We start from the raw sequence: 17,074 nt of genomic DNA on the forward strand, positions 1-17,074 counted from the left end.
GTGCTTGTAGTGCTGCACTTCACATCGACTGTCCTTCCTTCTCTCATGTGGGTACTAGATCCAAAGAGCTTTGCTGGGTAGATATTAGCTTCATCATTGAAGAGTGAAAAATATAATTTATGATTAAAAACGTACGTTTCAGAAGTTCCAATGTTTACAATGAATCTTCTCAGACATTAGCTGTACTGTAACAAAATTACAGATTTTACTATTTGAGTTTTAGAATTAAATTATGTAAGTGTACCTGTCTCTGCCAAGTTAACCAGTAAAGCTGCATTTAGAAACAAATAGAGATAACAGTTTGTACAACCAGGTTGAATATTGGGGAAAATATGTGGCCATACCGTAAGTATGCTTTACCTTGATCAATACTGTGAAAATACTCACACATTATGAATATGATAGGACTCATGGTGTGATCTTCAGCGTTTTGTGATGTTTTCACACAAAACATACTGTGTCTAACCATGTAGCTATGTGAATTATGGGAAACTGTATGGGACCGAATTAGATGCCTCTAACCTTCATGCGATGTTTCATTACAGAGCTTTGGCCTAGTCCTAGGCAGCTCATTTTGAAGAAACACGTCAGTTCTCTGACCTCATCTTCATTGTTTATGGTGTACACATCAGCAACATTGAAATGTGTCTGATACAGTGTAATTAATGATTAGCCTTGCAGTGCCAGTCTAATTTCCTGATATAATTGTCAGTAGGTTGCGGTTGGACTTTGTCTATGTTGTACATCAGTGGATATGCAAATATAAGTCCATATGTTAATATATGTATTATTTATCACCAGGCTTTCTAGTTACATCAAAGAAAACACAAAAAACTGTCTGCAAGATTCACATATTTAAGAATTGCTTTTTTTAAACTTCAATGTATCCTTGCACTTTTAGTGGAGGCTGTAGTATGGGTGACAGCACTACATATTGGTTAGACCAAGTGAGCCCACAGTCTTACTTGTTATCAAGGGTGATATTCTGAACTGCTGTGCCAACTGAAACTGTGCCTATAAGACGATTACATTTGTTTTCAGTTCCAATAAAGAAGTACACCACATTCACAGTTCGAGAACATGAAAAGATATTTTATAAGAGGGAGAATGTAACAGTTTATCCAGCAATAATACTTAATGTGGTACTTTAAAATGACTCTTCCACTGAAGATATAATAGAATGCACCACAAATGTCAGGTCACAAAACAATTTGGCATCATCGTCAACTTGAACATGCAGGGAGTAGTCCAACGCAAGACACGCATTGAATACACAATACATAAAATATCTCATTATAGATACTGTAACCATGAAGTACACATGCAGTACTGCTTTGACATAATGCATATCTAATAATGATTAAGGCATGTATTGATGACGTCCTGTCTTCTTGCATGACTTGGCATACATATCTTCTGCATCTGGGCCTTGATTTGCTGCATCTGCGGATGAAAAGTCCCCAACGTATTATATCTGGTCCGACAAATCCTTCATCACATTAGATGACAGCTGTGTGTTCATTCTTATATCAGAAATGTTTCAGTTTTCAGGATATTGTAGCATCCAAGATGAGGTGGGACAATGACATTAAGACAATGATTAAATAGGTTTATCACAGAAGCAATGCTAAATTGAAGAGTGTACGCCACATTATACACCACAGCGATGAGGAGAAGGTCTCAAGTCTGTATTCTCTGCACAGAGGAATATACCCAGATCATGATGTAAACCATTCTTATCTTGGTTTGTTTTATGTGCAATAAAAATGTAATAAAAAATGTGACTGAATGCGTTTATGCAAACTACTACTAACCATCAGAAATGACACCATTGACATAGAAAGTGAGACAAGATATTTTCCATGGTCACATAGGTACCGTGAAACAAAACCTGACGCGTTCTGTCTGACGTATGGAAGTCCAAAAAATTCACCTAACTTACTATTATTCCTATTTCAAAATATTGAACTCACCTTGAACACGCACTATAACGTGTTTAATATTCCGTGTTTCACCCTGAAATATAAAATGACAATAGTCATGGAAAAGTAAAAGAGGAAGAAATTGAGTGTAGACCTGTAAGCCTCTATAACTAAGAGTCATTATATTCATTAGTTATCATTAGTTAAAGCTCATTTGGAACTCACAGCTCACCGGAATTTCATGGTACGTGGCATCCTCTGTTTTGGAGATATGAAGATGGAAGGTAAATATATATAATTAAAACAAGTTATTTAGCAAAAACCATCACCCAAGGCCCTGAAATCTGTTAGATCACCATTCACCCACTACTGTAAATGTCACAATATAACCATTGCATTTCTATGAAGCTTCATAATATCTAAGCATTTCTCACCCATCTCATGGTATGTCTCAACTTCAACACCTGATTAGAAGATGTTAAAACTGATAAAACAATTCATTATTTTCACTCAAGGCGTGGCATATTATTTCAGTCATCTAAGCATTTCTCACCCATCTCATGGTATGTCTCCACCTCAACACCTGATTAGAAGATGTTAAAACCGTTAAAACAATTAATTATTTTCACTCAAGGCATGGCATATTATTTCAGTCATCTAAGCATTTCTCACCCAAATGTTGGTACGTTGAATCATTTGTTTGGGAGATTAGAAGATGAAATATCTTATTTTCTTATTAAAACAATGTATTTAAATAACTTTTTTTTTATTCAAGATGCCATTTACCCAGTATTTCAAATGTAAGAATGAAAAAACATACCTATTTTTAATTTACATCATAAGCAGTACATTTCAATGAAGCATCATATTATCTAAACATTTCTCACCCAAATCCTGGTACTTCTCCCCACCTGTTTGGAGGATAAGATTAAAATTATATTTTAAAATAAGAAATATAGACTCCTGTTTTAAAGCAAGGCACTGAAACTAATTTCATGATGATTTACTTAGTATCAGCATGGTCAGTATTTTAAAACACACTTACATTTAATTTAAAGCATAGTTAATGCAGCTAACCATTATCAAAAACTACAAAAATTATAATATTATCTTACTGGCCTCACTGTCACAGGCAAATTCATCGCTGAGAAATAAACAAGATACAGATTATTATAAATTGGTTGTGGTTATTAGATTGTCATATTCCATTAAATATCTATCTAATTCATATACACCTTTATATAGAAGCAGCACACTTTACATTATTGTTTTTGTACTTAAGTAATCTAACACCTTTGTGTTTCTCCATTGCTTCATTACAGTAGAAATACAGAATGTAGTCTGTGATATTTATATTCAAAGAAACTAATACAAATAGATACAAAGAAAGAATTTTGATATAATAAAGTAAAATGTCAAATATACATGATTTTCCTACCTGGATTCTTCCTCCATGTTTGAAGTTCCGTCTAAGACAAAGAAATATCCCAGAATGTGAAATAAATGTTCATTAATAGAACAATAGTTTTATCGGAAAGCTTAAAAAACATACCGTCACCCTCCCCTGTCATTGGCACATCGTTCTCCTCCTGTTGTGGTGTTCTGGAGGAAATATACATGTGAAACGTTCAATCATTATACATTATCATGCTAAACAAACTAGCTATAACATGGTCAACAAAACTATAAGCTTACCTTCCACAATAACATTGTAAAGCTCCTGTCAAAAAATACATGTAATATTATTGGTTAAACTCAAGCTAACTATCATAACAATGATATTAGAACTGCTCCAGATAGTTCATTCAATCCAGATACGGAATGTATTAGTTTGATAAACATTATTCTATATGAAGTAGACCTGTATATCCAGGATAATGTCCATGTTAAATGGCCTGACCTTGTTTAATGAACAGCCACCATATGCCCACTATCAGTGATAAGATCAGAAGAAAACAGACGCAGAACACAGCCGGTGTGATTAAGTGATTCCAGGACACTGGAAAGCAAAACAGGTATGTTGTTATACATCTCATTTCTATAGTAACAATGTACTGCAACCATGAACCATCAACAATGATGTTCTAATAACAAAACTAGTTACGTATGAAGTGACTATATTATTTAAATATAGAAGTATTTAGAGAAACACCATACATTCTTACCATTAACCTGTAGAAATACTGCATTATTTCCATATAATGTTCTGTCTTTATCTTTGAGGGTTTTGGATTGAAGATCAATCACACAACTGTAGTTACCTGCGTCATTCTCATTAAAACTTTTAATCGTAAAAGTTGCCTCCGTGCTCTTTACATCAAACACCTGCATCTGAACAACAGAGCCATACTTGCAGAGGTAAGCGTGAACTAAGTCACTGGTATTTTGTGTTTGAAAACTTGGGTCTGAAATTGTACACTTAAACTCCACACCATCTCCCTTTCTCACAGTTCTTGAGCCTGCAAGTGATATGTCTGCAGGGAGTATACGGTCTGTATGAGCAGGAAGAGACAGGAATCATGTAAGGTGTAAAATATGTTTGCAGTCATATTGAAATATATATGTATCAAAAATATTGAAAAGGATAGCATATCCATATACACTGAGTGTACAAAACATTAAGGACACCTGCACTTTCCATGACATAGACTGACCAGGTGAATACAGGTGAAAGCTATGACCCCTTATTGATGACACTTGTTAAATCCAGTTCAATCAGTGTAGATGAAGGGGAGGAGACAGGTTAAATAAGTATTTTTAAGTCTTGAGACAATTCAGACATGGATTGTGTATGTGTGCCATTCAGAGAGTGAACAGGCAAGACAAAAGATTTAAGTGCCTTTGAATGGGTATGGTTGTAGGTGCCAGGCGCACCGGTTTGAGTGTGTCAAGAACTGCAACACTACTGGGGTTTGTCAAACTCAACAGTTTGTGTATCAAGAACGGTCCACCACCCAAAGAACATCCAGCCAACTTGACACAACTGTGGGAAGCATTGGTGTCAACATGGACCAGCATCCCTGGGGAACGCTTTCAACACCTTGTAGAGTCCATGTCCTGATAAATTTAGGATGTTCTGAGGGCAAAAGGGGGTGCAACTCCTAATGTTTTGTCCACTCAGTGTGTGTCAAATAATGTCTAAGAGCAATGAACTATCCAGACAGTAAAAAGATCCTTACCCATCACCTGGATGGAAAGTGAATTATCTCCTTTTCCCCGCACTTCAGAGAGTGGATACGGGGTTTTAGAGAACACACAGCTGTAATTGCCAGTCTGTTGGCCAGTAACACTTTTCATGGTGAAAAAGGTGTCTTCTTGTATAGATTTCTTCTGTTCCACTGCAACCCCGTTAATGCACAAGTAAACATATGCCACTTTGTCTTCCTTGCGCCCATGTGTACTACATTTTACCATTAGGTCACTTCCTTCCATTATTGTTCCTGTAGTAGTCCAATAGATCTTTGCTGGAAAAATCTTCTTGGCTAATATTTCAGAAAATAAAAAGTATTTGGCGCATAAAATATCTGCAATATGTAAATCGTTTATGTGTAGAGTATCATATTGTAATTATCTAAAAGAGAATTCAATCATCTTCAATAATTAATGGACTTTGACCTGCCTGTGGTTTGGACCATGGCCTCTCTTGACAAGGCACCTTAAGAGGAGAAAATACATTCAAAAGATACAACATATACCAATTTAAATAGCAAAATGTGAAATACATTTGAATTCAATTAAAACTAAATCAATATCAGGTTAATTTTCATAAATATACTCACACAGGATGAGGATGAATATGATCATTGTGTTCAAGTCTTGTTGAAACACTTGTTGGTTGACTCTTTCTACCTTGTGTATTTGTGGTATGGACCTGAAACTAGACAGGGCTTCTTTTAGTTGAGACATATTAACTAAGAATAGTGAATACGAATGACGTAATTTCCTGTATTTGTAGGACTGTCGCAGCTACAAGATATGTTCGCGCCACAGACCTGGAGGATTATATGTATTATTTAACATTGACCACGTATAACTCAAAAGAACAACCGGTGCATGGAATCAATGATCTCAACTTGCTTTCTTCTCAAATGAAAATATACTAAATGATATCATACTGACAAAAACACTGGGACAATTCTTAAGTGTCACCGACAGGGACAGAACGCACGCACGCATACCTGCATGCAATGCAACTCTTCAGGTCTCAGACGAGGATACTCATCACACAAGTGTGGTCATGGAACCATCGCTGTTCTTTAAATGCACTCAGCCCCCCACAACCTTCAGTCTTTAGTACTGTGTCTGTTACAGATCTCCCCCTCAGATAACCAGTTCACTTAAATGAGCCCTGAGTGAGCTTTAATTCAATCAATCAGCAGGGGGAATGTTATAATTTAAGTGGGAGTACTACAGTATGTGACTGGGATGGAGGGATGGAGTACTACAGTATGTGACTGGGATGGAGTACTACAGTATGTGACTGGGATGGAGGGATGGAGTACTACAGTATGTGACTGGGATGGAGGGATGGAGTACTACAGTATGTGACTGGGATGGAGGGATGGAGTACTACAGTATGTGACTGGGATGGAGGGATGGAGTACTACAGTATGTGACTGGGATGGAGGGATGGAGTACTACAGTATGTGACTGGGATGGAGGGATGGAGTACTACAGTATGTGACTGGGATGGAGGGATGGAGTACTACAGTATGTGACTGGGATGGAGGGATGGAGTACTACAGTATGTGACTGTGCTTCCTGGCTAACATCCGGTTACGATTCAGTGACAACCTGACTACAGTTTACTGACTACAACACACAGCCACAGAAACAACATCCAGAGATTCCACGTCTGCCTAAATGTAGGATTGAAATGCTCCCCAAAAATCCTCTTTCAAATGTATCACTCTCTATCATAGATACCACAGGCCATAAATATCTATAACTCATAAATATGTATTTCCTCCTCTTGTACACCAAACTGTTTTTTGAATGATGGTACAACATAACAAGAGATCTCAACCACATCCTCCTTATTAACAGAGAGTATAAGTAGCGTCAAGTTAAAGCAGGAGAAATGCTCTTTGGCATAGCGGTAGGATGGTGAGATGAAGACCGTAGCCCAGGCCCCAGACTAATGATGCACTTCATCACCACGTCTCCATATTGATTGTGGTCCAATAAAGCAGAAGGGGGCCCAGAGCAGAGAGGGGAGGCAGGCTGGGAGGCAGAGAGGCAGGGAGGATGTAACAGGGTTAAACCCAACCTCTACATGGCCTTGCTGCTACTGATAATCCCTTCTACATCCTGCCTGCCAGCTGGACCTCCAAACTCAATTTTCACAAGGGAGAGAAATATTGATTTGGGAATGCAATGAGTTTACAGGTAGGTTAGCATGTGTTCAGTCCACTGCAGAAGTCACTTCATCCTATGACCATGGATCATGGCAGACAGACGTTTCTGTTGAAAGAGCCTTTAGAGAGCTGTTTTCAAAAGTCGTGTGTGCTTCGCCAGACCAAATGAAAAAAACTGAAAATAAAGATACAAAATCTTGTGTCCGATTGTACACATATTGTGGTCACTTGTTGTAGTAGCAGATAATAACCACATGGTGTCACCCCTTCACAGCACAATGAAAAGCATTTCAGGTTGCTTTCATAGTTTTTCATTCATCCATATGGTGTAATAACATTACCCATCCTGCATCATAGCCTTTTAATATTCAACAGTTTGTGATTTTTATGAATTGCTTATCCGTATGTTATATGACACTGTGGTTCACTGAAATCTTAATGAGCATTAGAATCAGATTGGAATGGTACTGTACAGCTGTAGTAAATAAGAACATACAGCATGTGTTTATAGGAGACATTCATATTTCACAAATAAACAATATCAAAATGACTCCGTGATATTCAACATTTGAAAACATGATATGACTTCAATAAGCTGTGAAATTGACTTGAGATACTTGTGTGATTTCGGAAATCCCCTTTAAGCAGTCATTGCTATGTACATGTTTGGGATCCTTTGGTCCAATAGATGTTCCTTGAGCCACGGTCCTTTTGTTGACGATAGTGTGGTTCTTTGTGCCAGTCATAATCAAGTGACACTACGATGAAGTCATTTACACAAAGCAAACAAAAAGGGAATGGGTAGGCAGCAGTACGGGAGTTATACGTCGCCATGGTTTCAGAGTCTGGTCCTCAGGAACTAAGAGATCCCTACTACACCACACTTTAGCAATCAGAAACGTATCTACATACTGAGAAGTGACATGGAACAGCTGGCAGCAGCTTGCCTTCCTCCATAATCTGGTTCCCTTCCGTTCACAGTATTGGTTCGTCTCAGCTTCTTTGGTCCGCATCACTGGGTGATACACAAAATGACTGTGCATGTATGATTTAAAACACTCAGTCACTGTGTAATTGCTGTGTGTATGAAAGGGTCACATATCGAACAATAGGAGGGGCTGAATAAAGAGCCCCGCGGTCCCCAGGATACACACCAAGATGAACACCCACAGGAATATCCTGTCGATCACCATGGCAACGTACTTCCAGTCGTCCTGTACCTGAAAGACAGTTTTCAGAGACACTAAATGGTAGATATAGACCTTGAATATTTTCTTAGCTATTGTGAATGATATACATGTGATACGTCTCGACTTACCTCCTTGGCTTCGTTCTGTATTCTCATGTTTTCGGCGATGTACTTGACACTTTCCATGGCCTCCCTGATCTCCGGTGAGAAGTGAGGGGACAGGGTCCTCAGCCTGCCATCCAGAGACTCTGAGCTGGAGCAGGAGCTTCCACCGCCTCCACAGACCCCACCAATCCCAGCAGCCCCTCCTCCACTGTGGGTCCCGATGCTCCCCACCCCTCCCCCCCCTCCTCCCGTATCAGTGGGCAGCTTGGTGGACCTCTGGCGCCAGCAGCAGTTGCAGCGGCCCTCGCGACACAGGAAGCTGGAACCCGCATTGACCGAGTCACCACCACCACCAAGGCTAAGGTTGTTGAGGTTGGTGAGCTCCGTGCTGATGAAGAGGCGCTGTCGCTGGGCCAGGCTTGGGAGCACACTGGCAGCCACGGTGGAGACCAGGGCCTGGGACTTCTGCTGCCCCTGCAGGGTTCCTGTGGTGTGGACCACACAGGGCCGCGAGGCTTGGGGCATCAGCTGCTGAACCACCCCCCCAGGCAGCCTCTCAGGGTCCCTCTCCGGCCGGGTCATGAACATGACCCTGGGTAGAAGCCCCAGGAAGACACTACGCACCCAGCACGGCATGGTGTGGGTCTTGGGCGTGCGGTAGTGCACGTTCAGCACGAACACGGTGATGACAATGGAGAGGGTGACGAAGATCATGGTGAAGAGGAGGTACTCCCCGATGAGGGGGATGACCAGCGATGTAGACGGGATGGTTTCGGTGATGACCAGGAGGAACACAGTGAGGGAGAGGAGGACGGAGATACAGAGGGTGATCTTCTCCCCACAGTCAGAAGGCAGGTAGAAGACCAGCACAGTGAGAAAGGAGATGAGCAGACAGGGGATGATCATGTTGATGGTGTAGAATAGAGGCAGCCGTCTGATGTACAGGGAGTAGGTGATGTCTGTGTAGATCTCCTCACAGCAGTTGTACTTGATGTCGTGTTTGTAACCCGGGGCGTTGATGATCGTCCACTCGCCACTCTCCCAGAAGTCATGGAGGTTGATGGTGGAGCCAATCAGAACCAGGTCTATCTTGGCCTTGTCGTACGTCCAGGAGCCAAACTTCATGGTGCAGTTCTGGTAATCGAAGGGGAAGTAGGTAACGTCAATCTTGCAGGAGCTCTTGAAGATGGCCGGAGGGATCCAGGTCACATCCCCATTGTAGCGAAGCAGGGCCTTGGTCTTATCGTCCACCTGGAAATCTCCTACTGCACTGTGGCGCAGAGAGAGAGGGGAGGGGGGAGGAGACAGCGAAAGAGAGAGAGAGAAATAAACAGTGGGGGGGGAGAAAGGGAGAGAGATAGAGAGCGGGAGATAGAGAGGGAGAAAGAGAGGGAAAAGAGAGAGAGAGAGCAGGAGACAGAGAGAAAACAGGGATGGAGGAGGGTGGATGAGTCATTGAAGATTATACTGGAAGGATGTAATATAAACAACGGACTATTGTCCCTCAGCTAAATGAATCAGACAGAAGCCCTGAGGCTCCATCATTTGATAACACTGTCTGATAGACTTTACATGCACGCCATTAAGAATATTTAGTAACTACATAAACAATCTACAGTATATGATGGTCTAATATAAGAAAGGAGTGTCATGTCCTGGTTTTGGGTCATCTACTCTGTCATTTCAATGTCATCGAAGAAATCCTTGAACTCAGTTATGCACGGTACATATTATTATTGCAATTGCATGGATCAATATTGTTGTGTAGACATAACTCTTGTTTAACTCACTTATTGTACAGCACGATATCTGGCTTCCATATCCTGCTGGAAGGCACTCGAATGAACTCCACTCCTCCAAAGTTTTTTGGATCCCACCTCAGTTTGTAGTCATTCCAGATCTGAAGAGGTAGTAGGTTGTCTCATATCATTAGATAATACTCTTTTATAAAACACACACACATTTCAAATTCTACATTCTATATCTTTGATCCATTGACAATTAATGGATGGCCACGTTTTTTGAACCACATATCCACATCTGTGCTTAACCCTCATTCATCTTATACACGACCATCTGTTCGTCAACCTACCTAGTATAAGGGACCGTGTGTATATGGTAACAACTCAGTCACAGTCAATACAGCCGAGCCAGTCACGAGCCAGGCATATTATCTCTGGGTAGAAATGTAACCCAGTCATGGCATATTATCTCTGGGTAGAAATGTAACCCAGTCATGGCATATTATCTCTGGGTAGAAATGTAACCCAGTCATGGCACATCATCTCTGGGTAGAAATGTAACCCAGTCATGGCATATTTTCTCTGGATAGAAATGTAACCCAGTCATGGCATATTATCTCTGGGTAGAAATGTAACCCAGTCATGGCATATTATCTCTGGGTAGAAATGTAACCCAGTCATGGCACATCATCTCTGGGTAGAAATGTAACCCAGTCATGGCATATTTTCTCTGGATAGAAATGTAACCCAGTCATGGCATATTATCTCTGGGTAGAAATGTAACCCAGTCATGGCATATTATCTCTGGGTAGAAATGTAACCCAGTCATGGCATATTATCTCTGGATAGAAATGTAACCCAGTCATGGCATATTATCTCTGGGTAGAAATGTAACCCAGTCATGGCATATTATCTCTGGATAGAAATGTAACCCAGTCATGGCATATTATCTCTGGGTAGAAATGTAACCCAGTCATGGCACATCATCTCTGGGTAGAAATGTAACCCAGTCATGGCATATTATCTCTGGATAGAAATGTAACCCAGTCATGGCATATTATCTCTGGGTAGAAATGTAACCCAGTCATGGCATATTATCTCTGGATAGAAATGTAACCCAGTCATGGCATATTATCTCTGGGTAGAAATGTAACCCAGTCATGGCATATTATCTCTGGGTAGAAATGTAACCCAGTCATGGCATATTATCTCTGGGTAGAAATGTAACCCAGTCATGGCACATCATCTCTGGGTAGAAATGTAACCCAGTCATGGCATATTATCTCTGGGTAGAAATTTAACCCAGTCATGGCATATTATCTCTGGGTAGAAATGTAACCCAGTCATGGCACATCATCTCTGGGTAGAAATGTAACCCAGTCATGGCATATTTTCTCTGGATAGAAATGTAACCCAGTCATGGCATATTATCTCTGGGTAGAAATGTAACCCAGTCATGGCATATTATCTCTGGATAGAAATGTAACCCAGTCATGGCACATTATCTCTGGATAGAAATGTAACCCAGTCATGGCATATTATCTCTGGATAGAAATGTAACCCAGTCATGGCATATTATCTCTGGATAGAAATGTAACCCAGTCATGGCACATTATCTCTGGATAGAAATGTAACCCAGTCATGGCACATTATCTCTGGATAGAAATGTAACCCAGTCATGGCATATTATCTCTGGATAGAAATGTAACCCAGTCATGGCATATTATCTCTGGATAGAAATGTAACCCAGTCATGGCATATTATCTCTGGCTATTATCTCTGGATATGATCTCTGGATATAATCTCCAGATATCATCTCCGGATATCATCTCTGGATATCATCTCTGGATAGAAATGTAACCCAGTCATGGCAGGGTAAATCTATGGCTCATAAACCTCTGTCAGAAGGATATCCGGAGGGTTAAAAGCAATTTCCTGATGAATAATGTAAGATATCATTATGGCCTCCAGGAATCATTTATGATAGTTTATTTAATTATTATTATTCTTTTTTTTTAAACTTTATTGAACTGGGCAAGTCAGTTAAGAACAAATTCTTATTTACAATGATGGCCTACCCCGGCCAAACCCTAACCCGAACAACACTGGGTTAATTGTGCACCGCCCAAGGGACTCCCAATCACAACCGGTTGTGATACAGCCTGGAATCAGACCATGGTCTGTAGTGATGCCTCTAGCACTGAGATGCAGTGCCTTAGACCGCTGCGCCACTCGGGAGCCCAGTAGGTCAGGTAGATGTAGTGGAGTGATTTGTTTAAACAGTAATTCATATACACATACAGTAGGAGATGGATGAAGATTGTACTTACATGTCTCAGCCACAGGTTTGTCTCCATAATCTGGTTAACTTCATCCTGAGAAACAGAAAAGAAGAATTTACTCTCAGAAGGACAAGTTGACCAGAGGCAAAATGTGGGGGTTCATGAACTGTAGGAATATTTCAGAGTTAGAAAGGGGGCACGCTGTCAGGAGCAATCATCTTCCTTACAGGATGGCAGGGTGAACAGAGTGTTCTGTCCTGGGTCTAACCCTGGCTGGAGTTACACAGGGAGGAGGACAGGAACACCTGGGTCCTCCAGCCCAGAGGCATGCCATACACTATACGATGGCTTCAACCTCTAGGCCCTCGGGCTGCAGGCTGTCTCTCACGATGTGCTAGTTAGGGCCTGACACTGTCTCAGCTCAGGTGGAAGGGAAGAGGGGAGTATGGAAAAAGAAAAAAATACAGAAAGAAGGAGAGAGGGAGATTCTCAATTGGGCAAAAGTCTGTCCTTTCCTTGACGACTCTGTCCTCCTCTCCCCCATGACCCAGAAACCGTTAAATGGTTGAGTGGTCGAGGAGAGCGTCAATAGGTTAGTAGGCGAACGGAGAAGTGTCCTCCACTCCTCTATATCGTCCTCTCACAGAGGATACTCATAAGTATCCTTTCGGTGGCTAGTGTGGAAGTGTTTAATGATCTGTGACACAATGATCTGTGACACACTTGTTTTTTTACAAGGAGAAAAGTATGGACACATTTAAAAATGATACGCTACTTATCTTCTTATCTATAAAATGTTTTCTACAACCAGCTTAATCAGTTTTGACCACTTTACACATTTATTTAGAGATTCCACCCCTATAAATGTTATTTGCCTGAGTGGAGAAGGAGAGTCTCATTTCATACAAGCGCATTTGTTTCCACGTTTCCTCTCCTCACCTTCGCTCCTCAATTACCTTTGAGGACGGAGGAGAGGAGGCGAACAAAAACAATTTAGATTTTCCCAGACAGACAGACCAAAAGACCGACAGACCGACCGACCGACCGACCGACCGACAGACAGACAGACAGACAGACAGACAGACAGACAGACAGACAGACAGACAGACAGAGACAGACAGAACCCAGCTCATAATATTAACCATTAATGTGTCCTGATGAGCTCCCAGGAGACACTCCAGGTGTTGGCTCTAAGATGAGGAAGACTGCTGCAGGTCGATACAGTACAGGTGGTTCTGGGGTTGCAGAACTAGGCCAGCCCTGTATGTCCCTCCAGGCAGACTGAGGAACCAGTGACTGTACATTATTTAAATGAGAGATTATGTCTGAGCCACCTGGAAGAATGGGCGTTTTAAATAAGCTAATAGTCCAGCTATAAGTAGGCTGAAGTATCCCAGTTGTAGAGGGGTTGGAGGGGCGTGAGGCATGGGGAGGAAATAATGGTAATCTATCAAAACAGGAAGTTCTTCTGGGCTGTTAAACGGGCTGAGGTCAGGGAAATATGAGAAATACTCTATCTCTGTGTCATGTTCAGTAAAGAGAGGTTCTGGATTGGAGCCCAGTTCCTCCAAAGGAAAGCTCTACGGAGGATATTTACTGAAATGGAATCGAGTCGTGGTGGCCCTGTTTCATTCAATATTTAACGTGAACCTGCTCACAATGTGGAACCATAATAAACACAGATCATGACAAGACATGGATAAGTGCTCCTTAACTGAATGTACCTAGATTCTATCTGTCACAGTAATCACACAGGTTATTCCAATGCTAGTTGTATAAGGCCTGATGTAGCACAAAGTGGCCCAAATGTGTTATTTTTTTAAGTTGTAAAGTATACACAGGGAGTAAGTTCCTGAGTGATTTTATGTGGTAATACCCAGCACATCAAGATCCCTGTTACATAAGGGGCCAGACAGTATTGTGGTATAATAATACATCTGCTCATTTGTGAATGATGCCCTTCCTCCCTCCCCTTTTTTGTGTAATTAAAGTCATCCACTCTGGCGAAACAGCTGCCTCTCTCCTCGTCCAATCTCCTCACAGTGCGCCCCGGCCAAAACCAGAAATTAAAACCAGGGGCACTCATTTGAAGTGGCAGTGATTGAGCGAAAGGGGCTGCCTGCTCAGAGATGGGAGGAGTGAGAGAAGAGCTGAAATTTCCCATCTTCTCTTGGCCAACCACACTCCCACGCAGTCGTTCGCTGTGACAGGCTCCGTTGGGTCCAAGCTCAGGCTGATATCACCCACTGGCCCCAGAGAGTCTCATTTACAGCAGGAATTCATCTCAGATGTCCTGGATAGCACCCGAACCATGCCCAACTCTTCACATTGGTCTCTCATATGAGACCATTCACATATAGTTGAGTTGGACGCCTCCATCCTCCCACACAGCTGCACTCAACATGGACTTTCATCACCCTGAATCAATGCATATTAATTTAAGAGAATGCACAGAGGCTCTGTGCTCAATACGTTATTTATGGAATGATTTGTTTCTCCCTGTCAGAGACTGGCCTCTCACAGACTGTACTGTGTGATATACGCTCCACTGTCCGAGAGTGAAACTCTCAAACCCCAGGGAGACATACAGCAGAGGCACTGAGGACGCAATCACCATCTCTCGCTCTCTCTCTCTCTCTCTCTCTCTCTCTCACACTCTCTCTCTCTCTCTCTCTCTCTCTCTCTCTCACACACACACACACACGCGCACACGCACACACACACACACACAAACACTCTCTCTCACACAACCACGATCACACACACTCACCACTTTGACCAGCTGGGACATGGACACCTCAAACTGCACGATAACTGGTTCAGACACATTCTCCACTGGGCGGATGTACTGATTGTAGCTGGAGAATATCACTGAGAACAACCTGTGTTCTGCCTCAGAGCAGGAGCCTCCTGAATAAGAGAGGTGGGGATGGAGGGTTAGACACAGACAGCATCAGTAAAACTTAAAGGTAAAGCACCTGTTGTAGCCTATGATGTAGTGGACAAGTCCATCTTTCAGTATTCTTGTTGTAGAGTAGACTGATCCTGAGTGACTAATTATTTTGGCCTTATTTGGTGTTCTCCTTAGCCAATGACAATCCCTCAATTGTCCCTATTTTCTAACTATATGCTATATTTTCGTCCCTGAGTTAATTCAACAGGTAGGTTAGTTTATTCGTTTTCAGGTAGACAGTTTTTTTCCCAGCTTAGATTGGCAAACAGGGAGAGTGGCATTATTTTCTTTGAAGGTCAGATTTCATACAGTAGCCTAATGGAAATGACTCAGACAGTAGGCTACCTTGGAATCAAAGAAATCACACATCTGACTGACCGAAGATTTACATCAAATGTCAGCAACATGCTTTGCTTTTCAATAAACGAAATAAATGTACAACCAGTTATTAATGGTTTATATACAATGAATGGCACGTACCGTTTAAAATGTAAAAAACAGGTGCGACAAATATGGGAATGGTTTATAACGTTGACGTCTTTGCTGAAAGTATTAAGCTATAGCCCATAATGAACAAAACGTCAGTTCTCCTGATTTTGAGGTTCACTAAAAACATCAGGAAACCACACAAATCAGATATTTAAACTGTCTACTTCTTAATGACATCCACGCCAACAAATGTAAAAAACAATAGGCCAATAACTAAAATATAACATTTAATTTATATTAATTGTGCCCTTTATAGGCGTTCCAAGTATAGGCTATCCATGCAACAATACTCCGTTTTATCATTGTCATTATTGGCCATCATTATGTTCGGTATCTGATATTACTTGAACTGAATACAGTATGATTGCACTTAAAGCAACAAGTAGAGGGCTCATATCAAGGTAAACTATACGCTACTCACCCGACAAAAGGAAAAGAAAGAACGAAAAGGTGGGAAAAATGAAGAAAAATTGGACGTTCATTGTTAAGGATTGCAGAAAATGAATCCCCAATCTACCAGGACACGGACGACAGAAGGAGGCAGAAGAAGAGAGAAAGTGGGAAGTGGAAGTAATAAAAGCGCTCGGTCCCGACAAGCTGCTACAGATGCTGGGGAGCAACCTGCGCGCTGAGTGAGGGAGGGATGGAGGGATGCAGGAGAGGGAGGGTGCGAAACCAGGGTAGTCAATCATAACGTCGCCACTTTAACCCCCACGGCCGGGTAATTTCAGGAATTGGAGTCACCTCGCCATTTAAACTGCTTTCATATTCGTCGTTTGTATATACTGTATGTATCACTAATAAGGAACGTCATGTATTTGATTTCTGGCCTAGGCCTGTAGGATGCAGTCTGTCAACTCAACAGAATCGATAACTGATCGTTCATTTCTATTTGGGTGGGGCTAGGAGACTAGTTGGGTGGGGTTATGAGGACGTTACTGAAGTTCCGTTTACAAATTCAAACGAAATTCCTTGTTGACAGTGAATCAATGATTCGTTCAGATGTATGAAAGCAGATGAATATACCTGGTTGAC

General features: G+C 41.4%; 2 protein-coding genes across 3 annotated transcripts; both read right to left on the minus strand.

Annotated features, from left to right (window-relative positions):
• Positions 1–1,064: 1,064 nt before the first annotated feature.
• On the minus strand, positions 1,065–5,780 carry LOC115167328 (uncharacterized). 2 transcript variants are annotated; one of them, XM_029721657.1, is made up of 14 exons: positions 5,702–5,780; positions 5,542–5,577; positions 5,102–5,404; positions 4,088–4,414; positions 3,823–3,921; positions 3,618–3,642; positions 3,475–3,524; positions 3,361–3,391; positions 3,038–3,066; positions 2,810–2,833; positions 2,476–2,505; positions 2,155–2,180; positions 1,974–2,016; positions 1,065–1,443 (listed from the first exon to the last, which is right to left on the minus strand). In XM_029721657.1, the coding sequence occupies exons 1-14, from the start codon at positions 5,724–5,726 to the stop codon at positions 1,361–1,363; spliced, it is 1,131 nt and encodes a 376-aa protein (XP_029577517.1). In that variant the 5' UTR covers positions 5,727–5,780; the 3' UTR covers positions 1,065–1,360. The 2 variants fall into 2 exon arrangements, with proteins under 2 accessions (XP_029577517.1, XP_029577518.1); XM_029721658.1 differs by having other exon boundaries at positions 1,395–1,443; positions 2,148–2,180.
• Positions 5,781–7,486: 1,706 nt separating this feature from the next.
• On the minus strand, positions 7,487–16,721 carry LOC115167332 (neuronal acetylcholine receptor subunit alpha-3). The gene is made up of 6 exons (XM_029721666.1): positions 16,461–16,721; positions 15,368–15,507; positions 12,646–12,690; positions 10,364–10,473; positions 8,598–9,843; positions 7,487–8,499 (listed from the first exon to the last, which is right to left on the minus strand). The coding sequence occupies exons 1-6, from the start codon at positions 16,519–16,521 to the stop codon at positions 8,374–8,376; spliced, it is 1,728 nt and encodes a 575-aa protein (XP_029577526.1). The 5' UTR covers positions 16,522–16,721; the 3' UTR covers positions 7,487–8,373.
• Between the last annotated feature and the right edge of the window lie 353 nt (positions 16,722–17,074).

Source organism: Salmo trutta, chromosome 29, assembly GCF_901001165.1.
Source record: "Salmo trutta chromosome 29, fSalTru1.1, whole genome shotgun sequence".
In the NCBI taxonomy this organism is placed as follows: Eukaryota; Metazoa; Chordata; class Actinopteri; order Salmoniformes; family Salmonidae; genus Salmo; species Salmo trutta.